Below are 12,958 nucleotides of genomic sequence, written 5' to 3'. Positions count from 1 at the left end.
TAAACTTAACAGAAGTCTATGGTACAACACAAGCAATATAGTCAATGATACTGAAACAGCATTGTATGGTTTACAGATGGTAGCTACACTATCATCAGCATACCTTAACATACAAACTTGTCAAATCACTGTACACCCAAAACTAATATTGTGTATCAATTATACTTAAATTAAATAAAATAATAAAATTAAAAAAAAACTAGACATCAACCTTGATAACTCTCTTTCACTCCCCACACCCAGTCAAGCCAGTCCTACTAACTCTAAGCTCACAACTACCTTCAGGCCCCTCTCCCTTTGCTTTTCCCTTTCCCTCTGACTTCATTTTCTACCACTCGTTTCATCTTACAGTGCTTTAGCCACACTACATGTAGTAGGATGAAATATGGCCACCCACATTACCTTATTTGGAAAAAGAATGCAGATATAATTACAGATTCTGAAAAAGAAGAGATTACTCGATTATCTGTGTAGGCCTTAAATGTCACTAAAAATGTCCTTATGAGACACAAAAGAAGTTAACCAAGGCCATGGGAAGACACAGCAGAGAAATTAAAAATTTCAAAATATTTTACACATAAGGGTTCTCACACGCAGCTACAAATAATTCATTCTCATTCTGGTAAACACATTTCTTTTGACCTTCTATGTACTCTTAATATTTTCAATTATGAAATATCACACCCTTTAAAGGTCTTTTTCTTTTAAAAGTCTTTTTCAAGCAAATGAATATTTCCACCAACATAGTAAGGTTTTGATCTCAATGACTTGTCAGAGCTGCTGTTCAAATGAATTTATAGCTGGACAATTTATGAACCTTGGAGATGCCTCCTCCCTGTCCAATTTGGGGTCCAATACAGACAATTTCATGTTTTATTCCCCCAGCCCCTTAAATTCCTTAGCAAATATATCTTTCATTTTATATTCGGAATCCCCTGAAATGCCTAAGAATATATCAATTTATACAAAGTACCAAGATCTCATTTCCTATTTTAGGTTCCATGTCAAATAGAGCTGAGATAGGTTGTCCAAATAAAATGACCAGACAGGTTATATCAGACAGTGTCACATAAAATTTAAATTTCAAACAAATTATTTCTCCTTCTTTGATCTCATACAGAAATTAAAGTCCCAAAATACAGACAATATTATCCTCCATCCCTTCTTCTGATTGATCAGTCCCGGCCAGATCAGCCCCATTCACATCCACAGTTGAAGCCTGGTCCTTTCTTTGACAACTGCTACATGGAGACACCTAAAATTACTGCAGTTACTTCAGTACCTCCAGGGCTGAAAAACTCCAACTCTTGAGTCTCATGTATCACACACAGATCTAAGGTTCTAGAAAGCTAGCATGTCACACAACAAAAAGCAAACACCTCAAAATTTAGAAAAAACAACCAAAGCCAGGAACAAATGTGACTGTTCTAGGAGCTTACAATGTAGGCCCTAATTTCTGTATCTGAGAGCATTTACCAAATAAAATTTCTCTCCCCCAAACATTTCACAATCAAAACTTATAGTGAAAACATCTCCCACACACTATGAGAGAAAACTACTATAAATGATAATAGTGTATAGACAGAGAAAAAAGAAAACAAAAGGCTCTCTAGTTTCAGTTTCTCTCTGGTGTCACCCAATCTCTATCAGTTGACTAGAATCTGTTGGCTGTAAATTTATGATTCTTCTTCAAGAGGATTCAGTTTTCTCTATTCTCCAGACCTGTTCCACCAACATCTCTGCCACCTTTGCAATCTTTAGCCTTCTCCTCAGCTTTCTCATATCTTTTCATCACTCTACTCTAGACTTAATTGTTTAGATTGGGGCTGGAAGAAGATGGCGGCGTAAGAGGACGCTGGGCTCACTGTGGTCCTGCTGATCACTTAGATTCCACCTACACCTGCCTAAATAACCCAGAAAACCGCCAGAGGATTAGCAGAACAGAGTCTCTGGAGCCAAGCGCAGACGAGAGGCCCACGGAAGAGGGTAGGAAGGGCGGCTAGGCGCTGCACGCTCCACGGACTGGCGGGAGGGAGCCGGGGCAGAGGGGCAGCTTGCTGGCCAAACAGAGCCCCCGAGTCTGGCTTGCAAAAGCGGAGGGGCCGGACGGACGGAGTGTCTTCCCACAGCAAGCGCGACTTAGCGTCTGGGAGGTCATAAGTTAACAGCTCTGCTCAGAAAGTGGGAAGGCTGGAGGACAAAGGGAGGGAGAGCTGCTGAGCCCCCGGATGACAGAGCTCAGTTTGGTGGGGAACAAAGGCGCTCGCCGCGCCATCTCCCCTGCCCATTACCCAGCCAAAATCCCAAAGGGAACCAGTTCCTGCCAGGGAACTTGCTCGCTCCATGCAAACACCCAACTCTGTGCTTCTTCGGAGCCAAACCTCCGGCAACGGATCTGACTCCCTCCCGCTGCCACAGGGCCCCTCCTGAAGTGGATCACCTAAGGAGAAGCGAGCTAAGCCTGCCCCTCCTGCCCCCGTGCACCTTGCCTACCCACCCCAGCTAATACGCCAGATCCCCAGCACCACAAGCCTGGCAGTGTGCAAGTAGCCCAGACGGGCCACGCCACCCCACAGTGAATCCCGCCCCTAGGAGAGGGGAAGAGAAGGCACACACCAGTCTGACTGTGGCCCCAGCGGTGGGCTGGGGGCAGACATCAGGACTGACTGCGGCCCTGCCCACCAACTCCAGTTATACACCACAGCACAGGGGAAGTGCCCAGCAGGTCCTCACCACGCCAGGGACTATCCAAAATGACCAAACGGAAGAATTCCCTCAGAAGAATCTCCAGGAAATAACAACAGCTAATGAACTGAACAAAAAGGATTTAAATAATATAACAGAAAGTGAATTTAGAATAATAGTCATAAAATTAATCGCTGGGCTTGAAAACAGTATAGAGGACAGCAGAGAATCTCTTGCTACAGAGATCAAGGGACTAAGGAACAGTCACGAGGAGCTGAAAAGCGCTTTAAACGAAATGCAAAACAAAATGGAAACGACGACAGCTCGGATTGATGAGGCAGAGGAGAGAATAGGTGAACTAGAAGATAAAGTTATGGAAAAAGAGGAAGCTGAGAAAAAGAGAGATAAAAAAATCCAGGAGTATGAGGGGAAAATTAGAGAACTAAGTGATACACTAAAAAGAAATAATATACACATAATTGGTATCCCAGAGGAGGAAGAGAGAGGGAAAGGTGCTGAAGGAGTACTTGAAGAAATTATAGCTGAGAACTTCCCTGAACTGGGGAAGGAAAAAGGCATTGAAATCCAAGAGGCACAAAGAACTCCCTTCAGACGTAACTTGAATCAATCTTCTGCTGACATATCATAGTGAAACTGGCAAAATACAAGGATAAAGAGAAAATTCTGAAAGCAGCAAGGGATAAACGTACCCTCACATATAAAGGGAGACCTATAAGACTCGTGACTGATCTCTCTTTTGAAACCTGGCAGGCCAGAAAGGATTGGCACGATATTTTCAGTGTGCTAAACAGGAAAAATATGCAGCCGAGAATCCTTTATCCAGCAAGTCTGTCATTTAGAATAGAAGGAGAGATAAAGGTCTTCCCAAACAAACAAAAACTGAAGGAATTTGTCACCACTAAACCAGCCCTACAAGAGATCCTAAGGGGGATCCTGTGAGACAAAGTACAAGAGACATCACTACAAGCATAAAACATACAGACATCACAATGACTCTAAACCCGTATCTTTCTATAATAACACTGAATGTAAATGGATTAAATGACCAAAAGACATAGGGTATCAGAAAGGATAAAAAAAACAAGACCCATCTATTTGCTGTCTACAAGAGACTCATTTTAGATCTGAGGACACCTTTAGATTGAGAGTGAGGGGATGGAGAACTATTTATCATGCTACTGGAAGCCAAAAGAAAGCTGGAGTAGCCATACTTATATCAGACAAACTAGACTTTAAATTAAAGGCTGTAACAAGAGATGAAGAAGGGCATTATATAATAATTACAGGGTCTATCCATCAGGAAGAGCTAACAATTATAAATGTCTATGCGCCGAATACCAGAGCCCCCAAATATATAAAACAATTACTCATAAACATAAGCAACCTTATTGATAAGAATGTGGTAACTGCAGGGGACTTTAACACTCCACTTACAGAAATGGAAAGATCATCTAGACACATGGTCAATAAAGAAATAAGGGCCCTGAATGATACATTGGATCAGATGGACCTGACAGATATATTTAGAACTCTGCATCCCAAAGCAACAGAATATACTTTCTTCTCGAGTGCACATGGAACATTCTCCAAGATAGATCATATACTGGGTCACAAAACAGCCCTTCATAAGTTCACAAGAATTGAAATTATACCATGCATACTTTCAGACCACAATGCTATGAAGCTTGAAATCAACCACAGGAAAAAGTCTGGAAAACCTCCAAAAGCATGGAGGTTAAAGAACACCCTACTCATGAATGAGTGGGTCAACCAGGAAATTAGAGAAGAAATTAAAAAATATATGGAAACAAATGAAAATGAAAATACAACAATCCAAACGCTTTGGGATGCAGCGAAGGCAGTCCTAAGAGGAAAATACATTGCAATCCAGGCCTATCTCAAGAAACAAGAAAAAATCCCAAATACAAAATCTAACAGCACACCTAAAGGAAATAGAAGCAAAACAGCAAAGGCAGCCTAAACCCAGCAGAAGAAGAGAAATAATAAAGATCAGAGCAGAAATAATCAATATAGAATCTAAAAAAACTGTAGAGCAGATCAATGAAACCAAGAGTTGGTTTTTTGAAAAAATAAACAAAAGTGATAAACCGCTAGCCAGGCTTCTCAAAAAGAAAAGGGAGATGACCCAAATAGATAAAATCATGAATGAAAATGGAGTTATTACAACCAATCCCTCAGAAATACAAGCAATTATCAGGGAATACTATGAAAAAATTATATGCCAACAAATTGGACAACCTGGAAGAAATGGACAAATTCCTAAACACCCACACTCTTCCAAAACTCAATCAGGAGGAAATAGAAAGCTTGAACAGACCCATAACCAGCGAAGAAATTGAATCGGTTATCAAAAATCTCCCAACAAATAAGAGTCCAGTCCCAGAATGCTTCCCAGGGGAGTTCTACCAGATGTTTAAAGCAGAGATAATACCTATCCTTCTCAAGCTATTCCAAGAAATAGAAAGGGAAGGAAAACTTCCAGACTCATTCTATGAAGCCAGTATTACTTTGATTCCTAAAGCAGACAGAGACCCAGTAAAAAAAGAGAACTACAGGCCAATATCCCTGATGAATATGGATGCAAAAATTCTCAATAAGATACTAGCAAATCGAATTCAACGGCATATAAAAAGAATTATTTACCATGATATAGTGGGATTCATTCCCGGGATGCAGGGCTGGTTCAACATTCGCAAATCGATCAACATGATACATCACATTAACAAAAAAAAAGAGAAGAACCATATGATCCTGTCAATCGATGCAGAAAAGGCCTTTGACAAAATCCAGCACCCTTTCTTAATAAAAACCCTTGAGAAAGTCGGGATAGAAGGAACATACTTAAAGATCATAAAAGCCATTTATGAAAAGCCCACAGCTAACATCATCCTCAATGGGGAAAAACTGAGAGCTTTTTCCCTGAGATCAGGAACACGACAGGGATGCCCACTCTCACCGCTGTTGTTTAACATAGTGCTGGAAGTTCTAGCATCAGCAATCAGACAACAAAAGGAAATCAAAGGCATCAAAATTGGCAAAGATGAAGTCAAGCTTTTGCTTTTTGCAGATGACATGATATGATACATGGAAAATCCGATAGACTCCACCAAAAGTCTGCTACAACTGATACATGAATTCAGCAAAGTTGCAGGATACAAAATCAATGTACAGAAATCAGCTGCATTCTTATACACTAACAATGAAGCAACAGAAAGACAAATAAAGAAACTGATCCCATTCACAATTGCACCAAGAAGCATAAAATACCTAGGGATAAACCTAACCAAAGATGTACAAGATCTGTATGCTGAAAACTATAGAAAGCTTATGAAGGAAATTGAAGAAGATATAAAGAAATGGAAAGACATTCCCTGCTCATGGATTGGAAGAATAAATATTGTCAAAATGTCAATACTACCCAAATCTATTTACACACTCAATGCAATCCCAATCAAAATTGCACCAGCATTCTTCTCGAAGCTAGAACAAGCCATCCTAAAATTCATATGGAACCACAAAAGGCCCCGAATAGCCAAAGGAATTTTGAAGAAGACGACCAAAGCAGGAGGCATCACAATCCCAGACTTTTGCCTCTACTACAAAGCTGTAATCATCAAGACAGCATGGTATTGGCACAAAAACAGACACATAGACCAATGGAATAGAATAGAAACCCCAGAACTAGACCCACAAACGTATGGCCAACTAATCTTTGACAAAGCAGGAAAGAACATCCAATGGAAAAAAGACAGTCTCTTTAACAAATGGTGCTGGGAGAACTGGACAGCAACATGCAGAAGGTTGAAACTAGACCACTTTCTCACAGCATTCACAAAAATAAACTCAAAATGGATAAAGGACCTGAATGTGAGACAGGAAACCATCAAAACCTTAGAGGAGACAGCAGGAAAAGACCTCTCTGACCTCAGCCGTAGCAATCTCTTACTCGATACATCCCCAAAGGCAAGGGAATTAAAAGCAAAAGTGAATTACTGGGACCTCATGAAGATAAAAAGCTTCTGCACAGCAAAGGAAACAACCAACAAAACTAAAAGGCAACCAACGGAATGGGAAAAGATATTTGCAAATGACATATCGGACAAAGGGCTAGTATCCAAAATCTATAAAGAGCTCACCAAACTCCACACCCGAAAAACAAATAACCCAGTGAAGAAATGGGCAGAAAACATGAAAAGACACTTCTCTAAAGAAGACATCCGGATGGCCAATAGGCACATGAAAAGATGTTCAACGTCGCTCCTTATCAGGGAAATACAAATCAAAACCACACTCAGATATCACCTCACGCCAGTCAGAGTGGCCAAAATGAACAAATCAGGAGACTATAGATGCTGGAGAGGATGTGGAGAAACGGGAACCCTCTTGCACTGTTGGTGGGAATGCAAATTGGTGCAGCCGCTCTGGAAAGCAGTGTGGAGGTTCCTCAAAAAATTAAAAATAGACCTACCCTATGACCCAGCAATAGCACTGCTAGGAATTTATTCAAGGGATACAGGAGTACTGATGCATAGGGGCACTTGTACCCCAATGTTTATAGCAGCACTCTCAACAATAGCCAAATTATGGAAAGAGCCTAAATGTCCATCAACTGATGAATGGATAAAGAAATTGTGGTTTATATACACAATGGAATACTACGTGGCAATGAGAAAAAATGAAATATGGCCTTTTGTAGCAACATGGATGGAACTGGAGAGTGTGATGCTAAGTGAAATAAGCCATACAGTGAAAGACAGATACAATATGGTTTCACTCTTATGTGGATCCTAAGAAACTTAACAGAAACCCATGGGGGAAGAGAAGGAAAAAAAAAAAAAAAAAAAAGAGGTTAGAGTGGGAGAGAGCCAAAACATAAGAGACTGTTAAAAACTGAGAACAAACTGAGGGTTGATGGGGGGTGGGAGGGAGGGGAGGGTGGGTGATGGGTATTGAGGAGGGCACCTTTTGGGATGAGCACTGGGTGTTGTATGGAAACCAATTTGACAATAAATTTCATATATTAAAAAAAAAAATCTGAAAAAAAAATTGTTTAGATTTTGATTATGAGTCATCAGAGCTCCTTCCTCCAAGCCTGCCACTTTTATCTGGATGGCCATTTCATTTGGACGACCATTTGATCAGCTTCCACAAGTTGCTCTTATTTACCATATAATAATATCCCGGCTTTCTAGTAGAAGACACAATATCCTCCTACATCTCAGTGATAATTATAGGCAGAAATTGCTCAAAATCTTCTTAAGGTTCTAGCAGTTCAGCTTCCTTAGGTCTGCAAATACAATGATGTTCAAGGGCCATATTTTTTCTCGCTACTTCAGAATCATAGTATGAACAGAGAAGCCCCGAACTTTTTCTTACCTAATTATTACAAACTTTGCTACTACTACTTAACAAAATTGTATTGTGGATGGGCCAATTATCTCACGCTATTTCTACTTTAATCACAAGAGTATTTGACTTCTGAAATGTGCCACCAAAAAGGCAGATAGATGGAGGCAATCACTATGTAGACCTACTCCCATGGTCCTCTAACAAGAAGCATGCATTACACAGCTAGTAAGCAAATCCAATACCCTGTTACATTCACCATACTCACCACTCCAAAACTCATTCCAACAAGCTTACATGAAATATGCAAATGCCTAACAATTAAGATGTCTGGACTACATAATTGCTGCATTATCAAATTCTTCCTAACCTCACATCTTTCACTGGTCTATACCCAAGTAGTACACTTCCCAGTGGCCTATCAGTACAAAATCATATAAGAATGGGTAAATATTAAATCTCCAAATAAAAATCCTAGAAAGTTTTCATAAAAGGCTGATCACATATTGTTTAAGATGAGATTAAGCCAAGACAGCTGCAGGGTGAAGACAAATTCTAAAAAACAAAAAGCCCAGCTGTCTCTTAAAATAGAAATTCAGGGGGCCACCTGAGTGGCTCAGTTAAGCATTTGACTCTTGATTTCGGCTCAGTACATAATCTCAGCAGTATGTGAGTTTGAACCCCTTGTCAGGCTCTGCACTGACAGTATGGAGCCTGCTTGGGATTCTCTCTCCAGATCTCCCCACTCATGCTCTCTCTCTCTCTCTCAACATCAATAAACTTAAAAAAAATTAAAATAGAAATTCAGAACCACCAATCAAAATGGTGCCTTTAAATGAAACTAGGCAAAATAAAAGACTTCAGATCTCTCCCACATGTATATATCATGTAATCATCCTCACTTTCTGCACTTTTTATTCAACCAAAGCAGACAAAGGCATTGATTGCACCACGTTCCTCCAAGTCAACTAGGCCAGATAGCTAATTGCTCAACAGCATCAGGAATTAAGTTTGCAGACAGATACAAAAAATTTACAAATTGGCCCCACATAAATATTAAGAATCATAAGGTAAAGTTAGTATTAACATTTAATTTAGTATTCTTAATATTAAACAAGGTATGTTACTAAATAGCACAAATATTTCCAAAAAGGTAAGTCTGAAAGATCTGACAGTCAACCACCCTCAATTTCAGACAGCCTATGCAATAAATAAGTACAACATGATTGAGTCTAATGTACTATTTAAAGAATGCTTAATGAAGAAAAAAATCTCAGACTAAGAAGAAACAAAATTAAATGACTAAGTTCAAGTGAAAAAGTCTGTATCTGTGAACTAAACTTTGTAATATAATAAATTTACTGAGAACTGCGGTAAAAAGAACCATAAAATATCTTTTAAGTAATTCCATTTTTTAAAAAATACTCCCAAATTAAAAAATATATATATATATATATATATATAAGCTGTAGATATTCATGACAACATTACAGTGAAAAGCTAACATCTTAAATTCCCACCAACAGAAAATCAATTATATTACAGTAGATCCATTCCTTGAAGTACTATGCAACCTTAAGAAATTATTTTTAGGAAGTTAGTAGTAATATGGAATAGTGCTCAAGAGTGAAAAGGCTGGAATCAAAAATATTATTATGTACTGTCATTTGGGGGGGGGAAAGAAAATTTAATAAAAATTTACAAGAGTGTGCTAATAAACATGATTGTTAAGTACTTTTTCTCCTCTTTTCCCAATATTGTAAAAAAAAATTTTTTTTTAATGATAGGCACAGGACTATAACAAAAAAAGTATCACACAAAAGATGTCTTTCTCAAGTAAGCTCCAAAAAAAAAAAAAAAAAAAAACCACGAGAAATTCAGATTAAGATCTTGAGTATTTTGACACCCTCACCCAAAAATCTTCAGTATTTTGAAATAAACTTTATATATAAATCAAATCCAATTAAGAGAAATAAAGGATTACATATATTTTTATGTGATAGAACTTCCATTAAGATATCTCTTGAAATAACGAAGTGTTTGTAAAAAGTGACCAACATAAATGCAAACTGGAAATTCCAGAAAAAAAGAATATAGTGGTGCCTAAGTGACTCAGTCATTTAAGCAACTGACTATTGGTTTTGGCTCAGGTCATGATCTCAAGGTTTCGTGGGTTTGAGCCCCTCAGCGGGCTCCATGCTGACAGCGCAGAGTCTGCTTGGAATTCTGATTCCCTCTCTCTCTGCCCCTTCCCTGCTCATGATGTTTCTGTCTCTCTCAAAGTGAACACATGAACTTCAAAAAAAAAAAAAAAAAAGAAAGAAAAGAAAAGAATACCAACTTTTGAGACATTTTCAAATAAATAACACTTGTGCAAAAACAATCCTTTAAAATATATTAACTTCTAGGGGCACATGGGTAGCTCAGTCAGTTAAACATCCGACTTCGACTCAGGTCATGATCTTAGCTTAGGCCATGATCTCATGGTTCGTGAGTTCGAGCCCCATGTTGGCAGCTCAAAGCCTGGAGCCTGCTTCGGATTCTATTCCCCGCCCTCTCTCCCTCTGTCCTTCCCCCGCTCACACTATGTCTCTCTCTCTCTCCCTCTCAAAAATGAACATTAAAAATACATATATTAACTTCTAAAGTAGAGTGTTTTTTTTTTAAGTCAACTTTCAAATCAGAACTGAAACCCAAAACGCTATTCCAAGTCCTGTTCTTTTGAATTACAATATAACTCTCCAAATGCCACTAAGGAAAAAGATCTGATGATTTGCACATTTGAAGAGCCAAGTGATGACACCATCTCAACCAGCCTAACATACTCATCCTACTTGTAGGAAATCAATTTATAGAATTCAAAATATCACCCAACACCAAACTGTATTTTTCAGTTTTCAATACAAGTGTCTGTCAAACATGTTCAACCATATTTGTACCAGCCTGCTTCCACCCACAGTAAGTCCTCAAACACTGACATTTAAATTGTCAATATCACTACACATATTTTAGTTAATCATCAAATTACCTCATACTATTTTATTCCATTTGAGGCTTAGAGTGCCTCCTCTTCATTGCCCCTAAGGCAGTTAATAACAATCAGATGGAGGTAAGCACAGCACACTCCACCGGACTGTAATCTAGAACTTTCCTACCACAGTGATTTTCAACTTCAATAAAATCTGTAGTGTTTAATAACCACAAACTTTAAATTTTACTACCTTCTCAAATACAGGAACATAGGAAGACATATGAGGTTTGATTATTTCCGCTTCCCAATCTTCATCTCCCATGGTGGCTTCCAGTTCTATTTTTATCTAAATTTTTTTTAAAAAAAGTACATTTGGCCTCTATTAGATCAGAATCATATACTTAACAACATGAACTGTCACAATTTCACATACACCTCCCAAAACTACTGAACTAGCTGCTGATCTTCCCCAAAGATCCCCTTATTTTTTATCTTTAAAAATGAGTTGAACTACTTAACCACTCTTGCAACCACAATGTTCCTACTGGGCCTTTCTCCAAAATCTGTTTACTGACTTTATCCTCTCCTTTCAAGGGTCTCCCAAACAGCTTACTGGATATTAAGGGTAAGGGAAATTTCTCAACTACTACTCGATGTTTCTCTCTTTGCACACCTCCCTTCAAAAGTAAAGATGTTTGGTTTGTAGGTTTTGATAGTTTACTGGGAGAGAGGGAGCCAGGGCCAAGGCCTTCAAGCTTGGCGGGGTAGGGGTCACGAGTTAGGTGGCCCAAATCCTTTCAACAATGGACAACTAGTTACTCTAAGGGGCATTTGTACACAAATGGTACTACAGCCACTCTTGTTCGGATAAAACGCCACACACAAGCTGGGCAAAGATGCTTCTTTACCTCCTCTACAGGCCTCTTCGCCCTACAGGCGTCAGCCGGGCTTTAAGACCTACACTGGCAAGTAAAGAAAAAGCCCCAAAGGACGGCTCCAACGCCCACCTGCCCCATCCGTTCTTCATCTAGCCTAAACTCCCACTACCGGGAAACCCACAGGGGCCAGCAGAGACCCGCGCCAGGAAGAAAGTCGCCAGGCCACTCACCTCTCCGCTGCTTGCTCTCCCGGGGTCCTCTCAGGCGGCGACGCCGCTTAAACGGCTGCACGTGCAGGACGCTGCTGACTACGTCAGGTGCGCAGCTTCAACAACAAATGGCACCAGGCGACGAGTGCCTCCAGCCAATCAGCGCTCAGACCACCGGCGTTACCCCGCCCCATCTCCAGCCGTGCGTTCCCTATTTGCTCGCATCTGAGGTCGCTAAAGCCAGACCCGCTCTCTTCTTCACACAGTGGTCCGTTAGGCCTGGGGGTATAAGGCTGGCCGTGAACCACTTGTCTCTAGATTCTTGGGGCGGGGGTGGTCCTCAATGTGGAGATGCCCTAGATTTTCTCTGTGCAAGCCAAAGATGCACAGCCCCTTTTTATAATACCAAATATGTCCACCCCCCTTTTTATAATACCAAAAATAAAAGGGAAGATGAGTAATGCCCTGCCTCCAACCTCTTTGACTTGATCTTCCTGTTTTCTTGCTGTAGTCCCTGGCCGTTGGTCCCTCGGTTCTTTATTTCTGAGGTGCTTGCTTCACAACTGGGGATTCCTGCTGCCTCAGCATGTGGCTAAGGACTGTGGAGCTGGCACGTTTCCGTTTCCTCCCCATGACAGCTAGGATGAGGCTCTGTCCTGCCTCATCCAGGATGCTGTTAAAAAAAAAAAAAAAAAAAAAAGTTACCCTTTCCTATAGAGTTGAAGGTGCTTCTCTTCAGGAAAGAGATGCCCTCTGATGCAGAAGGAAGGAAATTGTGCTGGATAGGTTCATTCATCAAGGCTTGGATTTGTGGCCCACCAATTCGT

The 12,958-nt window shown here is 40.1% G+C and overlaps 1 protein-coding gene across 7 annotated transcripts in view; it reads right to left on the bottom strand.

Moving 5' to 3' along the window:
* DDX4 (DEAD-box helicase 4) overlaps nucleotides 1–12,283 on the bottom strand; it is an 85,628-nt gene extending 73,345 nt beyond the window's left edge. For 4 of the 7 annotated variants that reach the window (XM_015072554.3, XM_027041811.2, XM_027041814.2 and 1 more), the window contains exons 1-2: nucleotides 12,153–12,282; nucleotides 11,295–11,390 (exon numbers count right to left, since the gene is read on the bottom strand). In XM_015072554.3, the coding sequence (XP_014928040.2) occupies nucleotides 11,295–11,366 (72 nt within the window). In that variant the 5' untranslated portion in view covers nucleotides 11,367–11,390; nucleotides 12,153–12,282. Of the gene's footprint in view, nucleotides 1–11,294; nucleotides 11,391–12,152 lie in introns of all 7 variants that reach the window. The other 3 variants (XM_027041810.2, XM_027041818.2, XM_027041825.2) reach the window with 2 other exon arrangements.
* Nucleotides 12,284–12,958: the final 675 nt, after the last annotated feature.

This window comes from Acinonyx jubatus, chromosome A1 (assembly GCF_027475565.1).
Source record: "Acinonyx jubatus isolate Ajub_Pintada_27869175 chromosome A1, VMU_Ajub_asm_v1.0, whole genome shotgun sequence".
Taxonomy (NCBI): Eukaryota; Metazoa; Chordata; class Mammalia; order Carnivora; family Felidae; genus Acinonyx; species Acinonyx jubatus.
This window is presented reverse-complemented; position numbering and strand designations above follow the sequence as displayed.